The sequence below is a fragment of the Coffea eugenioides genome, chromosome 4 (assembly GCF_003713205.1).
Source record: "Coffea eugenioides isolate CCC68of chromosome 4, Ceug_1.0, whole genome shotgun sequence".
In the NCBI taxonomy this organism is placed as follows: Eukaryota; Viridiplantae; Streptophyta; class Magnoliopsida; order Gentianales; family Rubiaceae; genus Coffea; species Coffea eugenioides.
Window position 1 is genome coordinate 5,305,097 of NC_040038.1, and position 23,076 is coordinate 5,328,172.

The following is a 23,076-nucleotide window of genomic DNA, read 5'->3' on the forward strand; positions in this document are numbered from 1 at the left end:
TATTAGACAGCAACTGCAAGTTTTACCAGTTTAGAAAATCTTCCAAAGCAGAAAAATTAAGCACCAGCAAAGAAGATTAGCACAAAAGCTAAACCCCAAAAACCAAGACTAGCACCTGACAGAGATCATTAATCCCCTTGATGTCCTTTCCCTTAATTTCATTTATTGATTTTATTTTCAGTGTGCATTGTCTACTGCCCACAACTTCATTTTTTCTGCTTACAAAATTAAGTGAAAGTTTTTTTTAAACTGAATTTTCATAAATAAATTAAGTGTTAAGGTATTTATGTTATTAAATTAAGTGGAAAGACATCTATGTTTAATTTCCCTTAATTTTATTTGTCCTTCCAAGTAGTGACAAGTACTTGTTCTGTTTTTGTAGTTAAACCTTTTAATCTGTTTTATTTCGCAATGGCTTATATCAACAGTCAACTTAGATACTCGAGATTATTATTAGTCTTGTAGTTGCATGCATATGTGGCTTTCAGTTCACTCTTTCCTAATAAAATCTAATATGATGATGAACAACAAATTCAACTGTATCTTTCCAATGATTCTATAACAACTTTGGTTGATATGTTACTTTCAAGGATGAATACAATGACCGACGTTTTATTCAGTGAGTTAACTAATTAAAAACGTTACCTAAACAATAGAAAAACGAGTATATATATATATGATGATTGTCTCACTCTAGGTAAGGAAATGTCTCTTTCCATTCATCAACCATGCAATGTCCCTTTATACATAAAGAAGAAACAAGGCCATTAGGACGTGAAAATTGCGAATGGTTATATCATTTCTTCATGGTCCTCCTAATCTTGACCCCAATGCCAAATTTATCAACTTTTTAAACAAAGAAGTAGCTAGCATGCTTTATATTTCATTAGTGTCTCAGTTCTAGTGACTAGTGAGTGGATTTTGCTTGTCATCTCAGGATGTATGATCCCATATTTGCTAAAAGCTTTAGCAAGTATGAGCAGAAACGATTTGGATTCTGGGCAATTCTCATATGTACGATTATGGCAGTGAGCATTTTCTTGGAACTGAAGCCTGGTTTACATCCTCTAGCAATCCGTAAGTCCTCTTTGTTTGCTATTATATTAATGCATGGTTCTATAATTTAACAAAGTAACTTCAACTCGTTAAATCATCTTCTTCTTCATTTTCTTTTTTTGAGCTGTTAAGTAATTATTGTAGTGTGAAAGTTGGTTCTCTACTCCAAAGTGTTGCTCTTACAGTCATGCTAGCAGTCTCATATTCTCACAATTCACACAAAGGCACATGGGAATTTTGTTTTATTCCAAGAATTTCTATGTACGAAAGAATTTATTTAAGGATAAATCTTTTATATACTAACAGTGTATATACTAGCGAGTCTAGATGCATGTCACATATACAAAATCTGATGTTTAAATTCAAATGATGTGGCATTCATCCAATCTCGTTAGTGTAGGAAAGATTAATCCTTTAAGGGTAATTAATGATCACTTTCTTGCTTCAATCTTTGCTTCAGTTGGCAATGCAATGAATTTGCAATTATCCATCGATGCTGCCCAAGACAAGTTAGCAATGAAGGACGAGGACATCTCCCCACCATTAGGTATGCATGGTAATCTTTCATAGTAACTAGATTTTGGCTAAGTGGAATATAAATGTTATAGATGTACAGGGCTAATATAATGGCTAACATTTGTCAGGATAAAGTTCAATAAAAGTATATGATTTAAAAAAATTTAGTTTTTCGTTATAGTTTAAATCGAATTTTACTTTATTGATCTGCAGCAGTTGATCAAGCGAAAGAGGGTGAGCAAACTGATATGTTGAGAGTCAATGACATGGGCACCTCTTCTCCATCAGGTATGCATGACAATGCTTTCCTTATAATAAGATTTCAACTTAGTGGAATGCATAACTTTGATCATGGAAAGTTATATCATAGACTGTTAGCAAGAGACCAGCCAGAAATCAAAAGTAGGGATGTGGGAGAGTGCTTAGTCGAATGATACATATCTATTTCTGAGAGTCCATAAGGATAATTGAAGACTATCATAAAATCAGGTTGTATATGATTATGGTATACCAATTTCCAACTAACGAGTCATTTTTTTAGTATAAGCGGGAGGATTCAAAGTCGGGATCTCTTGATTACACTCATCTCTTCCGTAAAAGAATGAGTTGATCAATGACTATTCTGGTATCTTGTATTCCTAATCGAATTTCACTATAATTATGCAGCAACTGAAGCAGTGGAGTCGGATCCAACTAACACCTCGATAGTCAAGGATATCGACACCAACCCTCCATTAGGTATGCAAATTGCATTACACGGTAAGGTTGTTCTGTATTGTAAATGAAGAAAATGCAACGAGCATTATGGTTCCTTTTTTTTTCCCCCCTTGTTTACTTTCTGAACTTGCTACCAACGACTAATTTCTTCAAAAACGTTAAAATTGAAAATGGCTATTTTTGTCCCGATGTCAAAGAGCAAAAAATTTCTTCCGCAAAAGCAAGCATTTTAACAAAATTAATGTTCAGTTTCGAATAGTTTGAATCTAAATTCAATTAAATTTTGTAGCAAGTCAAGCAAAGAAGGTGGAAACTCCATCAGAGGAACTAGTAGAACCAGCATGCAATTTCTTGGGACCCCTCTCAGATTATTGTGAGATCAAAGGAGATATAAGAATTGAAGCAAATTCCAGCACCATCTTCATTGTTTCGCCTCAAACGACCATTGCAGCCAAAAATAAGTCTTGGAGCACACGGCCTTATGCCAGAAAAGGCAATGGAGGAGCGATGATCAGTGTCAAGAAATGGACCATAAAATTAGTGTCACATAATGAGGACAATATCCCCAGGTGCAGCATAAATCACAGCATTCCATCAATCTTGTTCTCTACAGGAGGGTTTTCAGGAAATCCATTCCACGATTTTTCAGATTTATTGGTTCCAATTTATTCAACTTCACAAGAATTTGGAGGTGAGGTACAATTTCTTGCAACTGATCATCAACATTGGTGGATATCAAAGTATCAAATGCTTTTCTCTAGGCTCTCCAGACACGAAATAATCGCCATCGATAAAGAAAAGGAAATCCATTGCTACTCAAGAATGGTTGCAGGGCTTAAATCGTATAAAGAGTTTATCATCGATTCATCAAAGTTTCCAAATGGTTTGTCCATGAACCATTTCAGGCAGTTCCTGAGGAGCACATATTCCCTGGAGAGAACTAGAGCGATCAAACTGAGGAAAGGGGGCGGCCAAAAACCACGATTAATGCTAATTTCGCGAGGTAGAACAAGAAAATTGACAAACGAAGGTGAAATCACTCGAATGGCACGAAAATTAGGCTATGAAGTTATAGTAGCAGAGGCAGGCATTTCAACAAACTTGACAAGTTTTGCTCAGTTAGTCAATTCTTGTGATGTCTTGATGGGAGTTCATGGAGCTGGACTAACCAACATGGTTTTTCTCCCAGATAATGCAATTTTGGTACAAATAATTCCCTTGGGAGGCATTGACGGGCTTGCCAGAGTAGACTTTGGAATCCCCTCAAAGGATATGAACATAAGATACTTGGAATACAAAATTGAGGCGACAGAGAGCTCTTTAATTGAGCAGTATCCTCTTGATCATGCAGTTTTTAGAGACCCATCTTCGTTTCATAAACAGGGATGGGGTGCAATTAGATCGGTGTACTTGGATAAACAGAATGTGAAGATTGATTTGCATATGTTTAAATCAACTTTGGTTAAAGCCCTCAAGCTTCTACGCCGTCACTAGTTAATTAGAGCTAGATGTGTAATCAAGAAAGTATTAGTCCTCTTTCTTTTCTTTTTTTTCTTTATACTCCTTGTTTTTATCAATATTTATTACTACTATATTTTTTGAGCGACAAATTGGAATAAATTTTTCTTTTTATCCAATTGCCACTTTTTTCTTTATCTTATCAAGCAAAAGAAGGTGTCAGAGTGATCCATGAAAAAGTTGGTTAAAAAAAGGGCAAAAATAAGAATTTTTTTTGTAAAGGATTTTAAGTTGATTAAATTCTGTGTTTGAAAGATTCCATCAGACAATTCACTTAGATGGGACATTGTTCTGGTTGCAAACATGTCCAGTTGTATTGGTTAAATGGATGTAGGCCATGCATCCAACAAAAATACTTGAATAAGTTACTTCAGAAATTGGAATTTAATTATTTCTATCTCATCTGGGGTGCTTGAAAATCGTCATGATTTTCTTGATTGAGTTGATGTTGCTCAAGATTTGAAAATGCATGAAGAAGGAGCCCTAGGATAATCATCAATGGACTGCCTCCCAAAACCATTAGCAGAACTCTTTTTATGCTGGGATTCTAGTCTTCTTGCAAGAAGTACATACCATACTAATGAGTAATGATATGAGAGAAGACTAAGGATGCATATCGAGTTTAATCGATTTCAAGCAGTACACTAAAATTTGGACTTGAGTTTAAACCCAAACTCGAATTGGTTGAGCTCTTAAAAGTCGATCGAGTTCATTTTGCCTCACACAAGTTCGAGTTCGAGCTCATGCATATCGAGTCCAATTCACATTAGTTCGAACTCAATCGAATTCAAATGAACATTTTTTTCCTAGATACGGATTGTCGGCCGGATTTTGAATTTAATTGAACCTAATTGAATTTAAGAAATGTAAATTTATATTTTATATAATTTTAAACAAAGGATAAAATAGCTATTCTATATTAAAAAATAAACAAAAAAAAATAGAAGACAACTGTCAACAAAACAAAATCATGAACTACCGATTTATGGTCGGAAGTTGGTAAATGTGTGGAATCACGTATATACGTGCAGCATCTACAAAAAGAGATATTGAATACTACCATTTTCGAGGCACACACGTTTTGGTTCGGACTCTAGAGATCACCAAAGGGGTATCATTGATGATAATCATTTAAGTTTATGCCTTAATAATAGTAATCGGTGATCCTAGCGGTTCAATTATTTTATCATATCATCCTTTCGATACTTGATTGGACGAATTTTTCGTATTTGTTAACATGTCCAAGTCTTATAACCACCAAAAAACAACTTTTTGGACCCTTAAATTCAATTCATGGTCTTTGCATAGTTGAAAAGACAATTTATGCTTTTGCAAATAAATTCTTTTTATTTCTCTACCGACTGTACCCACATCCTGTTGTCCAGCTTACTCGCTCGGTGGACTATTTCTGCCCCTGAAAATCAGTGGCAGAGCCAGAAAAGGAAGTAAATCAGTAGGAGCACAGTTTGAAATAAATTCTTTCAATTATGTGAATAAAAGTAGACTTTTTTTTTTTTGTAACCAGCTATTCGCTAATTTATTTTATGTTGTTCTCCGACTATACTTTCAATCACATTTTACTAATATTTTCATCTCACATACAACACTTCACGAAAGTTTTATCAACGAAGGATACAAAAAAAAAAAAAAAAAGAGCACCTAATGATATTCACATAACAAGGATTAAGGAGTAACAATACATGTATTTAGTAAATAACATAAGAGGATATGAGGAACCTACACCTACTAATTAATGTGCTACATTTCTTTAAAGTACACTCGTAGAAAAACACATTCGCCGACTGAATTCTTTAGAGCATTAGACTTGTAATGATCATTAAGAATGAAAAATTATATCTATTTGCTTGTTTAATTAATAAAACAAAATTTTTTCCTAAATTCAAACACCTGTTTAGTCAGTGGGGCACATTTACGTATTAATAGGGTACATTTAAATTTTTTCCTAAAAAACTACACCTAATTTTGAAAGGATCATGGTTTAAGCAGAAAACTATGCCAAACCTTAGTTGGTTGAAAGGATCCCCGTTCCCCGGCTTCCAAAACCCTCGAAATTCGAGTGGGAGTACTGATTAATTACTGACATACTCCATACTGCTGTTATTTAGATTGAACCTTTTGGAGAATCCTTTTTCTTTTAAGGCACTTTTGTTAAAAAAAAAAAAGGAGCAAATTACACTTTACCCCCCTGTGGTATAGATAATTTTCACATAACCCCTCTCTAGTTTTAAAAACTATATATAACCCCCTCATAATTTGAATTAAAGTGTCAAAGTGACAGAAATAATCATCCGTAATAGAACCTGTAAAAATATCGAAATTACCCCTATTTAAAAACTAAAATGGTTTAAGTGACCAAAATATATAAACATAATATGCATGACACTTTAATCCTGTATAGTTTTACATTTTATCATATAATCCCTTTATACTTTAGTGTTTTACCATATAACCCCCTTATGATTTTCAATAGATACATAGCCCCTTGTGGTTAATAAATAATTTTTAACTTTACATAGGGGTATTTTTGACATTTTAGTTGACTTTGTTATGGATTGCAAATTCTGTTATTTTGACACTTTAATTCAAACAATAAAAGGGTTATGTATAGCTTTTGAGACCATAGGGGGTTATGTAATAAAACACTAAACTACAGGGGGTAAATTGTAATTTGTCCAAAAAAAAAAACTGTTGGCCAAGATCATGAAGTGTACTGATTTTGCTGTTAGATTAATCATTTGCTGATTAGTTAGCAGGATAACGAAAGAATGACTTGCAAAGTAAATTTAAATCCACGCAAAATAAATCTTTATGATGCAAAACAAAAACAATTTATTATTTTATAATAAGACAAAGTTGGTAGGAGTTTCATGTATTTATATTCAATCTGCTAATTTCTTTGACTGGATTTGTCATGATTTGGCAAATGGACACTATTCTTGCAATTCAAAATTGCACATTGATATATCATCTCTCAAGGAGCATTACCTGAAAAGAAAAAAAAAATCCAAGGAATGTTTTTGTTGTCTCACCAGTCAACCCAGAAGTCGTTTTCAAGAAAATAATTTACATTTGTTCCCAAAAAATAAATTATTTTTTGCAAAATCAATGCAGAACTATGGAAATCGTGGGGAGCAAACACTCCCCAAAAAAAAAAAAAAAAAAAGGCACTTCAACTTCCCTTCTCCATTTGTCATTGAAATCTCTTGAAAACCTCACTCTACCGTCCTCTGAAATGCAAGGCGACTTGCAAATCCATGACAGCTTTATAATCCGGCATTCGGTTTCCTTTCCATGGGCTCTGAAAGTTTGAGGAAAGGGAAATCTCCATTTGTGGAACAGCATTCCTGTTCTTGTTCTTATTGGCGATCATTCGTTATTGCTAGGGAAGAAAATAAGATGACATACAATACTATGCTTGCGAGAAGTTTCAGTTGGCATGAGCAGAGAAAATTAGGATCTTGGGCTTTTGTTGGTTCCTTGGTCATTGCTGTGACAATTTTCACTGTTTTCAAACCTTACATGTCCAGCAATCCACCAGTCTGTAAGCTTCTACACGTACAAAAGATTTATGCTAGATAGCGATATGTTTATACTTTCAGAGTATAGCTTATTTGTATATCTAGACATCCTTGGTCTTCAATTTGTCAATCCTTTAACGCAATATACACCACACCTGTTAACTAGGTGCTAAGTAGTAGCACAATTCTGATTATCCAGCTTTAATTTCTTTGTTAACTTGGGCATACATAATGCATGCATTTTGCAGTGAATTTGCATTTGCAGTTGTCAACAGGAGCTAGCCTCAACATGCTGATGAGAAGCAAGGAAGCAGCAGTTGAACCACGGCAATCATGTAAGGATATAAGAATCTCTCATATAAAAATTATCATGTTTGAGCATTTCTAAATGGATGCAGAGGCTGAACATTTTCCGGTATTATGATTTGTTGATTTGCCAAACTGATTAGAGCTAATGTTAAGCCTCCAAATGCTCTGCTAACTAAACAATCTTATGCTATTCCGAAGCAGCAAATTTTTCGTGAGCTTATTTTGTTGGCTGAGTTAAAATTTTTGTTGTAAAGTTTATATAAACTCTGAAGCACAATAATCAATTAAAAGTTGGTTGTTTCTTTTCTTGGTAATTTCAGATTTTGACACAAAGGAAGTGAAGCCAATGTGCAACCTTACACGACCAAGATCAGATTTTTGTGAGATGAATGGGGACATACGAATTCATGGTAACTCATCAAAAATTTTCATTGCTTCAACACCGACTCAAATGCCAGTTGGCAAAGAGATTTGGAACATAAAGCCTTATGCCAGAAAAGAAGATGGCATTGCAATGGGACGAGTCAGGAGAATAACAATTCAACCAGCACAGGTTTTAGAGGGCCTTCCTAATTGCAGTAGAAACTACAACATTCCCGCGGTTGTTTTCTCCACGGGAGGATATGCAGGAAACGCATTCCATGACTTCTCTGATGTGTTGATTCCACTATATTTGACATCTATTGAATTCAATGGTGAAGTACAATTTCTTATAACCGATCATCACTCCTGGTGGACAGACAAGTACCAACCCCTGCTGCAAAAGTTATCCAAGTACGATTTCATCGATATTGATCAAGAGAGTCGAGTGCTCTGCTTCCCCAGAGTCATTGTTGGTCTAAAAGCCACCAACAAAGAACTTGGGATCGATTCGTCGGAGTCTTCATATTCGATGATGGGCTTCAGGCAAATCTTAAGAAGTGCTTATTCTTTGAAGAGGGAAAGAGTGGAAAAGTTTAGAAATGACAAGAAACTGGGCAAAAGACCACGACTTCTTGTAATTTCAAGAAGCCAAACAAGGCGGCTGATCAACACAAGACAAATTGCAAAAATGGCTCGAACAATAGGCTTTAATGTTGTCATTAAGGAAACAGGTTCGAATGTATCATTAGTTTCGGAGATGGTCAACTCCGTTGATGTTATGGTAGGAGTACATGGGGCTGGACTCACTAACATGGTTTTCCTCCCAGAAAAAGCAGTGGTCATCCAAATTATACCGCTGGGAGATATGGAATGGATAGCTAGGACATTCTACCAAGAGCCTGAAAGAGATATGAACCTGCGGTATTTGGAGTACAAGATTAGTCCAAATGAAAGCTCATTAATACAACAGTATCCTCACGACCATGAGATTTTTAAGGATCCAGGTGCAATTTCTAAGATAGGATGGCGTTCTTTCAGATCAGTTTTTCTAGATAAACAAGATGTAGATCTTGATTTAAACAGGTTTAAGGAAGTTTTGCTAAGAGCCCTTGAGTTTTTGCATGGTTAAATTACTTGACCGTATAAAGATAGATTTATGGCTGCTAAGTTGATACTAGATTTTTTTTTGGTTTTTACATTATGAACATTATTATAATGAAAATTTATACTATTAATGAGGTTACTTTAACTTGGTCTTGGTCCTGGTCTCTTGTTGATTGCTAGAGGTGGCAAAATGGGCGGGATGGGCGGGATTTGCTTGGGTTTGTGATGGAACCGAGTCATATGGGTTTGGGCCCAACCTTACCCATATGTGTTTTGGGACTAACTTGGGCGGGATCACTTTGGGATGGGTTTAGATTGATCCCGCCCAATACCCAAATCTATTTTCTACATATTTTTTTTCCTTTAATTCATTTTTATTTTTTATATAATTTTAATATTTTTGATTTATTAAATTTTTTTTAGTTTTATTAAATAAACATGCAAGTGCTTTATACTCAGGATTCCCATAAAAAATTGGATTAACAAATAAAGGAAAAAATAGATATACAGTCATATTCCAACATATATCAAGATGGCCAAGGTACTTAAGGTGTTGAATATTTATCCTCATCATTGTCCAAAGATGACAGGTCTAAATTGACTGAAATGTTGAAAATTCTTGTGGATAATGACTAGGAAAACTACTAGATTATATTCTCTAGTATGACTATAAAAATTGTTAAAGATAATTTTTGAATCTAAGACTCCGTTTGGATTGGCTATTTTTTCAAAAAATAAGTTTTTCAAATACAATGTTACAGTAATATACAATAACTCAAAAAACATCCCATCCATATTAGTATATCAAATATTTCAAAAAAATTTTATAGTAAAAATTTTTCATATACACTGCTATAATAAAATATTTCAAAAATACCCCCAAAAAATAGCTAAACCAAACAGAGCCCTTGTTATTTGAGCCCAATGGGTACCCAAGTATTTCCCAAGTATTCCCATCAATTAATGGGTACAATTGGGATTTGTCCCATTTTAAACCCAATATCAAAATCTAATACCCATCCCGCCCAAAGTCCCCATGGGCATGGGTAACCCATTGGGACTTGGGACAAATTGCCACCTCTATTGATTGCATATCCTCACACTTTTCCTGAAATATCAGCATAGTTAGCGTTTGTTGTCTGATTCTTTTTTCCAATTTTTTCTCCAGATTTAGGAAGTTAATTTACCAGCGGAAACAAAGTCCTTAAGCACAATCTCCATTGGAACGTTGGATGTGAATATAAACAACTTTCCGTTTCTGGTTTGAGCACAGATAGAGATAGGGGCTACAATTTACATGAACACTCTCTGGTGATTTGCTTAGAAATTAGCTAACAATGGCCAACCAGTAGCATTTATACAACTAAAAAGAAAAGGCAGGTTAAGGAAGCGTCCTTTGAAGTCGCTTCCAAACCCGTCCAAACACGTCGATTAATTTTCAATGGCTCTAGATGAGTACCCAATAAAACATCATTTAATTAGCGGGTAGTGAGTTGACTTGACTCATCTATTTATATTCATTTAAAAATAATTATATATTTAAATTCAACTTTTAGTGAGTGCTAAACAAATAAATTTAAATTTTTTGCCAATCTAATAATAATAAAATACCGTTGTTTCTTATCCAACAACATGCGAAAAAAATGAGTAGAATTTTAAGTGACTCGTAAATGGATAATTAAATATATCCATATCCATTTATGAAATGAGAAGATCGAGTTTGTACCTTCACTATCATGTATTACTGCCCATTATTGTCTTAGTATATTTAGTATTTCCCAATGTTTTAACAAGCGTTTGCATGGCGAGCCCAGGGCGAGGTGTTCCAATATTGCCCTGAGCAATCGCATAAGGCGAAAGTGTTCGGCGGCTTACGTCCAGGCGTTTGGGGGTGCCTCTAAAATGGGGCGTTAAAAGCGTACGCCCCACAAATTGTCTTAAAAAAAGATTTAACTTCATCAATTAAGTTTTTAATTTTTTAATATGCAACTGTATTACTAATTTACTACCTATTAAATTGAGACATTGAGTGAATTTGATATGAATTTATTTGAAATATAATATATGGTTAGACAAGAAAGATAAAGAAAAAGAGATTGTTACCTATAAATTGGATCTTGTAATGTGATGAAAAGTTCGGAACCATCATCAACTATTGGAAGAAAATTACCTAGTGTATATATACTAGATGAAGATGATGACATGGATGATATTGACTTTGACGAATAGTATCATTTTATTTGTCAGTTTGTTTCTAATTATTGGTGCTATTCCTTGTTATGTATTATAAGCAATATGGTTGCTAATTTGGTATTGTATTTTTTATACTAGTTAAGTGTGTTGATTGAAACAATTAACCTTTGAAATTTGTGTCCACTTGAATTTATGTGTTTGTAATTTCAGTGCTTGATAATGTGGTGACTTCAGAGTTGTGACTAGTTTCTTTCTAAAATTGAACTTTTTGTAATGTTAATTGTTCTGTTTTTTTTGTGCAGCTAATATTAATATGTATGTTTCTTAAATTATTAATTAGAATTATACAATGATAATTCTTTATCTGTATAAATTTTCTTAATTTTATTATATTATTTATATCTCCAAATGACTTTTTCATAATATATATCATATTTATATATATTTAAAAAATAAAAATTAACAAGGCTTACGCCTTATGCCTCCGGACTTTCGGCCCGTTGGGACGGATACTAAATGTCCCGTCCAAATTAACAAGGGTATTTCCCTCCTCCTTTGTCTCCATTGAATACGTTTGGGAATGAATATCATGCTAGTTGATGTAATGCCCGTTATTTAGTAGTAGTATTCTGGTGGCTGATGTGGAAGGACTTTGATTCCCACAATCTGTACATCATTAACCTCATTAATCTTAGGGTAAATTACATATAACCCCTATAATTTTGTCTATTGTCACATAACCTTCATAACATTTCAAGACATCCATTTCATCCCTTGTAATTTTATGTAAAGTGAAAACTCAATGAAATATAACCTATATAACGTCATTAATTGAAATACTAATAATATTCTTACTTAACTGTTAAATCAATCGATGGCTTATCTAACTTGTATAAAAATATAGGGAGTTTATGTGGATATATACAAAAATCACCCAGTTAAATAAAAATTAAGATTTTATCACACACTTTTAGAGCACGTTTTGTATAAACAATATAACTAATTATATATTCTATCCATTTTTCACTTTACATAAAATTATAGAAGAATTATGCGCCTAATTTGAAATCTTACGAAAGTCATCTGGCATTATGTAAAATCACTGGGGTTTATAAGTAATTTACCCTTAATCTTATGCTGCTCATCTTGCAAAGTTGTGTTTCAACTTTAGTCAGCAAGAGTTTTCAAATAATAACATGCAAAATACTTGTTATAATTCTATTACGTAAAAGAGAAGTCCCGGAAACTGAAGTCCCGTAAAACTGAGTTTAAGCAATACATGGACAAGAAGGCCAAACTCTCAGTTTTCCGGGACGAATCCCTGCCTTCCGCATCCCAATATATCCCCGTCCCTCCAAATCTTCCTTTTTAGGCGGGATATACACTGTTTTACCTCTCCAAAGAATCAAAAGTAGTAGTATCCATAAGAGGTCGCTACACTAATCAGGGCTTCCCTTTTGAGACCAAGTATATATACAGCGGGCACCACCTGTTGCTGATGCCATAGTAGTTTCAGATTAATAGGCCTTGAGCAGTCAACGCCAGCAATTTGTGTAGCTACCTCCGTCAATCAATTGGCTGTGGTGGAATGGCCAATTCCAGCACCAACTGGTGACTCTTTCCTCTACAAGGACTTTGTACAATCTTGAGATCAGCATTTATCCTCTGCAAACTAAAAATCTTCTCCTTGAAGATTTTCCAACTTGCAGTTCACCAGAAACCAACGATACTGGAAGCAAGAGCACCTCTTGGTGGAAACAAAGATAGGTAACATCCTTTCAAGTCTTCGGATTGATTACCTCCACCTTGCAACATCAAGATGCTGTTTCTTCTTGCTTTTCTTTAGAATGGCAGACATATTATCAATTGTATCGTGGGTTGATTGGGATTCACCAGTCAACCACTGCAGAGCCTCAGCAGCAGCATCTTTTTCTGCGTCTTTTTTGCTACCACGAGGCTGACCAACAAAGTCCAGTCCACTGAACATGACACTGGATCGGAACTTGTTATTCTTCAGTTGCTTTGTTTTGTACATCGGTGGCTGGTGTCCTGCCCTGGCAAGCAATGTCTGAAGCTGAGATTTTGAATTATGTCCACCACCCACACTTAGCGTGCCAGTTTGTTCTCCAATTTTGGCCTTTTGCAAGGATGTTGGCATCTGGCGGCCAAAGACAAATCTACCTTCACATTGGTCCTGTGAGACGAGGAATCTCACTACTGATAAGAGATCATCATGACTGCTTATATCAAGCTTAGGATCTAGAAGCTGCCAAATGAAGACCAAGCATACGATCAGAGGCACACAAGTTAAAAGACAACGAATATGAATAAAACAAGGATATTAAATAAATGGTGACACTGGAAGAGCACCAGCACAGAGCTACTTTATAGCGTCCTACATACCTTTTTCTGAATGAGTTCATCAAGCTCTTTCTTTAGGCTTACATATATACTTGCTAAAGTAGGTTTCATGAAGAACTCCAAGTACCCTCCCAACATTTTCAAGTGTCCATCCTATGAATAAAGGAAGATGGTCATTAAGCAGTGGGAAAATTTAAATGGCAAGGACACTCGTCAACATCAATTGCCTGACTATAATGATTTTTTACAGTAGGCATGAAACTTACTAGCCCCCCTTGAGAGACATTCCCTCCAAATAAGATAACCGCAGAATCAGACACACCAGTTGAATCTCGCAAAAATACTGCATTCACCTTCACTTTTTCATTGAAAACTAACCATGGATATGGGATCTTGGGTTCTTGGGAGTTCACGGAATTCTGAGCAGAAAAAGCACCAGCAGAGAGGAAAGAGACAAGGGCCAGCATTCAAAAAAATAATTACAACTCTGATAAACCGATGACATGCCTGTTCTAATGGGCTTAATATAATAACGAATTGTAAGAAATTAAGTTGAATGAAACTTACAGAGTGCAAAAGCACTTGACCATCCTCCATTGTTTTGAGAGAAACTGACTTCTCCTTGTTCTGCAATCATGCAGCTTCCCAGTCAATGATTTGTAAATATGTGCCAATCAGTCATTAAGGGGATTTTATTTCCAAGAAGGGAAAAGATTACTTTAACATTCGACAAAGGCTGTTGGGTAAGTGGTACCAACAAAAGATCAATGTGAAAACACTCAGTGACAGGAGGGGAGGGATGGAACAACTTACCACAATAGAGCAAATTCCAGGGAAGAGACCGGCACAGATAACTGCTCGAATGAGATGCTGATCATGGCTCCACTGGTTGCAACTTTCAATGTCATCAAGAAGACCAATATCCTTGAGGAGATGAAAGAACTGCTTCCGAAGGGAATCAATTGCTTTCAAGGTCTGTGCAGAAAGAAAATTTCTCCAACAGTACTCATATCCAGATTGTTCTTTTTCAGCTTCTTTCCAACCTTCAAAAGCCCGGACAAGGGCAAGATGATCACTGAATTCACGGGCAGAAAACTGGGCTTTAGCAGACTCAGCAAGCTGCAAGCAGTGAACAGAAGAACATTAAGGAAATTCATTTAATCTATATTTTAAAATTCACAGAAAAAATTAAACGACAGATGAAATGGGTATGATGAAAACCAGATATACCAACTTCTAATTTGATATTTCCTTTAATTATCCTTGTTATTTGAAGTTCTTTTTCTTGGAGTTGTTGGCAAAGTTCAAAAGGAAATGAGAAGATGATTCAAAAGCTCAACACAGACCTCCATGCTAAGGAACCCTCTTCGTTGAGATGCAAGACAACTTGATGAGAATGAGCACATGCTAAAACAACATTTTTGGACTATCTTTGGATTATCACTCATTGGGAAAGCAACGCAAATAGAAATTCAAAATTGAACATGTAGCAACAACTTATCTCACACATTCCAACTGTTCAACCTTCCAAATTCTGAAACCCTTGCTTACTCATTCAGATAAAATTCAGAGGTCAGAAAAAAGCAAATTGTTTGTCAAAATATCCTGCACTAAGAAACTAGACTATTTGCTGATCATATTAGCTACAAAGGTAATATAAGCAAACTACAGATTTCCAAACAACTTCACCAAGAGATAAAGCTTGTGCAAAGCTCATCTTTCTCCATTTGCATAGCTCTAAGGAAGATGGCTAATAGCTGGCAAATCGATTTCTAGAAAGGCAAAAGTATCTTATGACTGAATAGTTGTTGAACTTTATTCTTGACTCAGGAACAATGACAAAGAAAAGATCAGCCAATCTATAAAGGGCCACAGAATGTTAACTGACCTTCAATCAATGTTAGACATATTAGACCAAGAAGACATCATAAAAGTGCATATAGAAGAACATATGCTCAGAACCAGTTTCCTCCATTTTCAAAGTGTGTTGCAATGGCAACGGGGTGCCAAAATAGACAGTGTTAAGACTTGGCAACTGAAAGAGTAGTAGTTTCTGGGAAAAAAAAGGGGGTACAGTGACGAGAGTCAAAAGCAAGAGCTTAGTTTTACACCTTTAAGCAATTAGTGGATATAGATTTAATAACATCTAGTAGTGAGTCTTCCATTTTCAATTTCTATGAATAACAACAGAGATGATCAACAGTAACCACCAATTCTTACATGAGGCATACCAAGAGAGTCATTCTGCAATCTAGATTTGTCTACTTAACCAGCAACCAAGCTAAGCACAAACGATGATGCCAAAGTTTCAATTCGGACAGCTTAAGTAGACATTTAGAGCAATACAACAATGGAATTTCTACCCCCCAAGAGGAAGAAAAAAGAATTCAAGCCGAAAAAGACAAATAGCATCCTTGTGAAATGGAAATCTCATGTTACATGAGCGCCAACACAAGACAAAGATAAAGCATCTAACAAATCTTCTACTTACATCCTTCTTGTCAAATGGCATCAAAAATGGATCTCTAACGCTCAAACCAGCAACAACTGTCAATATTGGACCTAGACAGTTGAAAATAGACCCTAAGATGAGCATTTTCCCTAACTTCGGCTCCACTGGAAGCATTGACAAGTTTTTCCCTGCAGAAAAAGTATATCTTAGTACGTTTATTTTTCTATAGTGACTCCAAAAAGGAGTTCAATAGGGGGAAGAAGAAGAAGAAGAAGAAAGAGCATTACAAAGAAATAGGACACGAAAATATTTATAACTTATATTTTACCTAGCATAGTAAGATTCTCATCCTCATCTAAAGCTCCAATAATCTTAAGATATTCGATAGCATTTTGAACCTGAAATGAAAATATTAGGATTGGTGGAAACAGAGAAATAATAGAATGATACTGTCCAAGAAAAATAAGCTTCATTTCACAACACAACCAAACAAGTGTGGGAAAAATATTTACAAACTGAACATGCATGTGCCCCTACAAAAAAGAGGCTACTTCAAACGGATCTAGGTAAACACTTACAGAAAGTAGCTCTGGTGGCTGTAGAGCTTTAGACAGGAACTCTGATATGCTCCCAAGTTTTAAACTTTTAATTTGTAAGCACAATGACTGCAACGGAGTTCTAAGAAGTTCTGGCATTTGATAATCTGAAAAGGCATCATGTACACATCTAGGATACAGATGGTAACACTCGCCAGGTTGAACACGCCCAGCTCTTCCTCTCCTCTGCAAAATAGGTAAACGTTTTAATATGAAATAAAACATAAGAAATTCCAAATGTAACCAACTAAAATAATTTCCATGGCACACACCAGAAACCAAAGTAAAGCTACGTACTACAGCAAATGCAAATGAAAAAGAAACTTACTTGCCGAGCAGCAGCCTGTGAAATCCAAGTTGGAAGCAAACATGGAGTGTTGTTCAGCGCATCATAAGATGTCTCCTTTGCTTTACCACAGTCCACAACAAAAACAACATCATTAATGGTAATACTTGTTTCTGCCATGTTGGTAGCCAGCACTATCTTCCTCACTGCGCCTTCAGGTTTATTGAAAATCAATTTCTGATATTGCAAACCAGTCAAAAGTCAGATTTGGAAACTAGACATAGTGCTTATAAAATCAAACAAAAGAAAAGATGAAATTCTGCTATCAAATAGGTTTATGATCCATAGACTTCAGCAAAATGGTGCTTCTCTAAGAAAGCCAAGAGGCTTACATTTTACATCAAAATTCAAAACAACAAATAAAGCCAAAGAGTGATCTTATGTCTACTCTCAAAGTCAATAATCTTAGAGAAAGTCTTAATTACACTAAACAGTGAGCAACCACAACACGTCTCAGCTTTAGCAATACTGTGAAAGATATAAGAATGTGGCAGATCATGATTTTACTCCTTGAATCAATTAATGAGCTTCCCCAACCACCGCAGAGGCAAATAAAGGAAAAAAGGAGCTTTAAAATGAGAAAATATGAAGTGAAAAACTACCTGTTCAGCACTGGCCATGGAACCATGGCAAGCAAGTAGCAAAACTCTGCTTGGATCACCCAAAAGTGGATGTGCTTCAAGTTGATCCTTTAGAGCATTAATATCATCCCAACCAGTCATAAAAACCAAAATGGCACCAGGCCTTTCTCTTTGACATATGTGGCAAAGTACATGCTCAATAAGATTGAATCCAATAGAATCAGGATTCCAACAAGATAGTGACTCCCGAGTCCGAGGACTATATTTCTTAAAGTCTGCAGCGTCAAGAGCATCCTGTTGCAAGTTTAACATTCAAGATGTGACAATCCAAAACAAACAACATGACAAGCAGACAATAACCTCAGAAAGATACCTCCACAGCAGAAGCAATTTGCGTTTTTCTTTTCCTAAGAGCCTGCTTCTGCATTTTCCACATCTTGTCTTGGCCATAATTATCAATTTGATTATAAGGAGTTAATCTATACCCAATTGTTTCCAATATGTTTTCCAGAAAATGACTGCGAACTGGGTAGGTAAAACCCTGAGAATCCAAAAGTGGTGTCAAACTTAGCACACACTTCAGAAGCAATTAAAATATCCAAAAAACCACAAAACGTTAGATTGGTTCCACACAGAAATAATGTAGGAGTACAGAGTCCCTGTGGAAAGAAAAGCAGAACCATGCACAAAGATCAGATCAAGAAATAAAAACCATTGGCCACTGCACACAGAATTGTCAATTCGTTATCTTACAGACAGTCAAAGTACAAAAGGAAAAAATGCTCAATATTGTTTTTTCTCACCACAAATATTGTTTTATCTTCACCACAATATTTCTTATCCTCTTATATATAGGGCATAGCTAAAGGGGCTTCAACTCACTATACCAACAGACAAGTTCAAACTCTGAAGGATATAAGCACAAAAAAAATCAAGATATTAGCACAGGGCAAAAAGTCAATAATGGATTTTTCATAGGATAAATAAATTGACATTTCTGCATCACATTCGCAGGTAAATTCAAGAAATCAGCCCGGAGGAAAAGAAAATGTCGCAGTTGATAGATGCAACAGTTTAAGCATCATACTCACTGGAATATGGATCATTGGAGCACCACCAAAGTAGGAGGAAAAGAGCTCCGCATTAAGAGTTGCACTCATCAATACCAATCGCAGTTCTGGTCGACGAGGAAGAAGATCCTTCAGGACAATTAAAAGAAAATCTGCAGCAGGTGAAGACATGGTAAGAAACACTCTCTTTTCTAATGACTACAGAAAGACCACAAAAATACAGAGCAAAGAGGGCATTAATTATGATATTACCTTCATTCATTCCACGTTCATGAATCTCATCCACAATAACATGAGTAACACCTTGCAGATTTCTGTCAACAAGTAGTCTCCTCAAAAGAATGCCAGTAGTGCAAAACAGAAGGCGAGTATCTCTTCCTTTCATTCCCTCAAGCCTAACTTTATAACCAACCTTAAAAACGATGAACCAGCAAATAGAAGAGAGTTACCAATGAAGTCCCAGGATAAACTACTTAAATTAAACACCAGAATGTCCAAAGAGCTCACAGAGTCTCCTAAATTCTCCCCTCTTTCTGCAGCAACTCTTTCAGCAACAGCCATTGCAGAGATTCGTCTAGGCTGGGTACAAATAATACTGCAAAAAGCCCCACGACTTGCTTCAGTCTCAGATTCTAAAATGTACTGAGGCAATTGTGTGGTTTTACCACAACCAGTTTCACCAGACACAACTACCACCTGCAAAATAGATTCAAACACAACCATATCACCTAAGAAATCCTGTACTCTACTAAAAATATGAATAACGTTAACGGGGGGTAGGGAACAATGAGAATGAAGATTTTCATTGACAGAGAAAATATCATCCTACAAACAGAAATTCCCAAATTTAAGTAGCAAATATGTTATCAAAAAGAAAGTGGGACGAAAAAAAGCATCATGAAACATGACACTATACTTATGAGTAGTCATCGACATGCCTCGACATTGACCATAATCCTTCTCTTTAGTTATCGAGCAACATAATACCCACACAACGCAGGGAAATGAAGACTAAAACAGATGCCAAACTTCCATGATGACCCAATTAGTAGCCATGAGAAATTAAAATACTGAATAAGAATTCTGTGTTGTTGTACTTATTCGAAAAGCAACATGCAGCATATCGAGCGAGCAAAAAGCAATAACCTGATTTCTGGAAATGGCATGTAGCAGTGCCTCTTTTTCTTTATAAGCAGGCAGACTCCTTCGAAACTCTTGCATCTTTTGGCCTTCAGAAGATTCCTGTCATTAAGACAGAAAAGTACAGAAAAGTAATGAATTAATCATGCTTGCAGGAAGCAGATACGCAAGGCAAATTGACATTAAGAAAAAAAAAAAAGAAGTAAGATCCTACAGTTTCATTGACTAATTTTTTAATTAGTTACAATACTTTGAGCAATATTTTGGTAGGAACAGGAAAATGCATGACGTCTGAATCTCTTCAGCCATAATTGAATGACAAGGAGTACCATCATGTTTGTGAGAACTAAAAAAAAACTTGGACCGAAATCAAGTTCAATGGCACAAAACTATTAGTAATGGGCTTAATTGAGCAAAAAGCTTATTCAACAAATCAACTGATTTGCTTAAAGAAGGATGAAAAGTTGAAAATTTAGAGACAAGAAGTACGAAGTAAAACTCAATTTTATTACAGCACATAAATTCTAGAAGATATTATTCCTCCAAATTCTAAGGATAATGAAAACCTGCCAATCCTGTTGTCTATTACGCATGTCCAAGCTACGTCGCTGGAGAATTCTCTCAGAAACAACACTTCGTGTAGGGGACTCCTGACACTCTGAAAGATCATCATTAGCTGAAAGCTTGTCACTGCTCCTTGGAAGGGAACTGTGTCCAAAGGTTTCCTTATTCTTGGCCTTTCTAGAAAGGTATGCTTTTAAATAAGTGTCAACTCGACCTACCAACCCAGATGGCAATACCACCTATAAGTTTTAAAAAAGTGCACATTAAGTACAAGAGATTTAAGGAATGGGGTCAACAGAATCTAAACCTACTTCTGTCTCTGACCTTGCAACAGGAAGCAATCTAAGAAATGGAAGAGTATTGCACCACGACATACCTCCCTCTGTGGTCGCTTGTCATCAAGGTCTGATCTGTAATTAGGCAATGGGACTTTGCTGAAGGCAATTACTTTGGAGTACTGACGACTGCAATAAGATAGCCAAATTACATTGAAAACACAAAGCAGAAAAAGAAAAAAGAGAAATTTATTTGTAGGAGAATATTAACATGCCTATATAAGCCCATTCTTGTTGCCAGGACTGAGAGGTGCTCAAAATCTCGTCGATCTTTCCTCTCCCTTGATACCAGTTCTTGTTGATCTTCATTGTGCATAAGCCTGGTAAGCTTCCTCCTCCATTCTTCAATATTGTCAAGGGTTGAAGCACACTGGTGATGAAATACAAAGCATTGGAGGAAAATGTGCTGACAATCCATATGACAAGTACTTTGCTTCTAGGAACATGTTTTTTTTTTCTCTTTCTTTTTCCTTTTTTCTTTTAAGTTCATGGTGAAGCCATAGTGAATAAGATGAAAACATTTTGTCATATGTCATACTAAATCATATAATCATAATAGTCTATTACAAGTAAGCACACCAAATGACTACCATTATACCAGTTCAAATTGCAGTTTTCCTGCCTAAAAGAAGCAGACATTCAACTGAAACACAAATTAATCTCTCCAGTTATTGAGCAGAAATAGCATTGCAGAGAAAATGAGTTGTTCTCGTCAGAAAATATGGAGGCATACAGAAAGAAAACCAAATCAAGCAACTAAAAATGTAGGAGTTTATAGCTTCAAATAAGCTACCATACTCTTAAACTCAAAAAAAAAAAAAAATTTTTTGCGTTAACATTAAATGTAAAATAAATGGGACGCTGAGGAAACTTTTCAACTTCAATTTTCTCAAACTGTCTCTTTTCCATGAACATACAAATTCCAATGTTAGATGTCCAATGCTTTAGCAATTACCTTTCGTTTTCCAATTTTATCATTCATGTATAACTTGTATGGCAACTGTTATACCTCTATTTGAAGAGCTTTTTTTGTGTGTGAGTTTAAAGACGACATAGGAGGAGGGTGCAACACTTGAGACACATCCGTCAAAAACATTTTAGAATATCTGCTCCAATTCCAGATAATTAGTCATCAAAAGCTATAACTTTTATCATCTCATATCATCAAGTTCATCATTTTACTGTTTCAAAAACTTCCAATGGCCCAAAAAGAAAAGAAGAACAACATCCAAAATAGCATGTCAATTCCCATAAATATTATAGCTCATTCCTATAGCAACCAAACATACCTAGACCAAATATAACTACATATCAGTAACTAACACATGCCAAATCATCACATGAGGAAGGAAGCTCGAGTTTCCGGACTAAATGAAAAAGTACAGATGAGCCCTTCGAGTCATATTGGCATAAACAAAATTAAAAGGAAGTAAATGTACAAAAAATGCACGGTATAACTAAATTTCGATAAACCCAATTCAGCACAGCTTATGAAAATCTAGAACTCACCATTTCTCTAGACCCATTTCCGCGATCAGACTCGTAATCATCCTCCTCTGAAGCATACTCATCATAAGCAAACCTCCCGTATCCCGCACTCTGCTGATAAAAATAAGGTGGGGGAATTGAAAAAGAAGAAGAATAACCATCTTTCCTAATCCGCTTCACCACAACAGAGCCGGAAGAAGAAGAGCTGGAGGCAGAGCAAGTGCAACTAGTTAAGACCAAGCCAGCCCTGAAGCTGTGGTTTTGAGGCACGAGACGACGGCGCAACAGAATAGGATTTTGAGAATAAAAATGGCACCTACGATTGATTAAGTGGAAAGAAGACATGGGTTTGGTCAGAAGTGGGATGGCCTTGAGTCTTAGACCACGAACTAAAAATGGAGAATAACTAGGCATGGTAAAGTGACTAAACACTCTACAAAGTTTTAATTTTTAAGGGCTGATAATCTTCAGAGTAGTTTCCATTGAGAATTTGAGCTGATTAATATCACTGTTGTGGGTTTTAGGCCCCTTAGGGTTTAAGGGAGGTGGGAGAGGGGGGGATTTGAGGATTGAGGAGGGAAGCAGGTGGTTACAGGCAGTTGTTGGCTGGCTCTGGTGTTGTGACTTGTGAGTGCTGCTGCTATTATACTTTGGGCCTTAGGATTGGGCAGATGAAAACACCAAAATTTGAACTGATGTGTAATTTGCAGGATCACTTGCTGTTCTTACCCATCACTATTACTCCTTTTACATTTGGTTGATGATTTTTAGATTATTTTCCTTCTGGTGGGATGGATGATCATTTGGGTAAAATCCTAAGTAACATTT

The 23,076-nt window shown here is 35.8% G+C and overlaps 3 protein-coding genes across 3 annotated transcripts; 2 read left to right on the forward strand and 1 right to left on the reverse strand.

Annotated features, from left to right (window-relative positions):
* Positions 1-2,312: 2,312 nt before the first annotated feature.
* LOC113767968 (protein O-linked-mannose beta-1,4-N-acetylglucosaminyltransferase 2-like) lies at positions 2,313-3,883 on the forward strand. Its single transcript, XM_027312175.1, has 2 exons — positions 2,313-2,331; positions 2,579-3,883. The coding sequence occupies exons 1-2, from the start codon at positions 2,313-2,315 to the stop codon at positions 3,781-3,783; spliced, it is 1,224 nt and encodes a 407-aa protein (XP_027167976.1). The 3' UTR covers positions 3,784-3,883.
* Positions 3,884-7,119: 3,236 nt separating this feature from the next.
* Positions 7,120-9,147, forward strand: LOC113767969. Its single transcript, XM_027312176.1, has 3 exons — positions 7,120-7,369; positions 7,595-7,681; positions 7,976-9,147. Exons 1-3 carry the CDS (start codon positions 7,120-7,122, stop codon positions 9,145-9,147), a joined length of 1,509 nt encoding a protein of 502 aa, XP_027167977.1.
* Positions 9,148-12,504: 3,357 nt separating this feature from the next.
* On the reverse strand, positions 12,505-22,863 carry LOC113768195 (DExH-box ATP-dependent RNA helicase DExH3-like). The gene is made up of 19 exons (XM_027312460.1): positions 22,270-22,863; positions 20,976-21,130; positions 20,802-20,889; positions 20,428-20,664; positions 19,868-19,963; positions 19,229-19,417; positions 18,974-19,133; positions 18,743-18,873; positions 18,025-18,192; positions 17,673-17,945; positions 17,053-17,247; positions 16,707-16,910; positions 16,457-16,526; positions 16,168-16,316; positions 14,490-14,795; positions 14,244-14,303; positions 13,943-14,095; positions 13,719-13,829; positions 12,505-13,581 (listed from the first exon to the last, which is right to left on the reverse strand). Exons 1-19 carry the CDS (start codon positions 22,660-22,662, stop codon positions 13,111-13,113), a joined length of 3,609 nt encoding a protein of 1,202 aa, XP_027168261.1. The 5' UTR covers positions 22,663-22,863; the 3' UTR covers positions 12,505-13,110.
* Positions 22,864-23,076: the final 213 nt, after the last annotated feature.

Excerpts from the sequence above, each read along its gene's own strand:
- LOC113767969 (XM_027312176.1), top strand. The coding sequence starts at position 7,120 with ATGGGCTCTGAAAGTTTGAGGAAAGGGAAATCTCCATTTGTGGAACAG. Across the intron at positions 7,370-7,594 it reads GTCCAGCAATCCACCAGTCT|TGAATTTGCATTTGCAGTTG; the intron begins GTAAGCTTCTAC and ends TGCATTTTGCAG. Across the intron at positions 7,682-7,975 it reads AGTTGAACCACGGCAATCAT|ATTTTGACACAAAGGAAGTG; the intron begins GTAAGGATATAA and ends TGGTAATTTCAG.
- LOC113768195 (XM_027312460.1), bottom strand. The coding sequence starts at position 22,662 with ATGCCTAGTTATTCTCCATTTTTAGTTCGTGGTCTAAGACTCAAGGCC. Across the intron at positions 14,304-14,489 it reads CTGGAATTTGCTCTATTGTG|AACAAGGAGAAGTCAGTTTC; the intron begins GTAAGTTGTTCC and ends GCATGATTGCAG. Across the intron at positions 13,830-13,942 it reads ATGTCTCTCAAGGGGGGCTA|GATGGACACTTGAAAATGTT; the intron begins GTAAGTTTCATG and ends CTTTATTCATAG.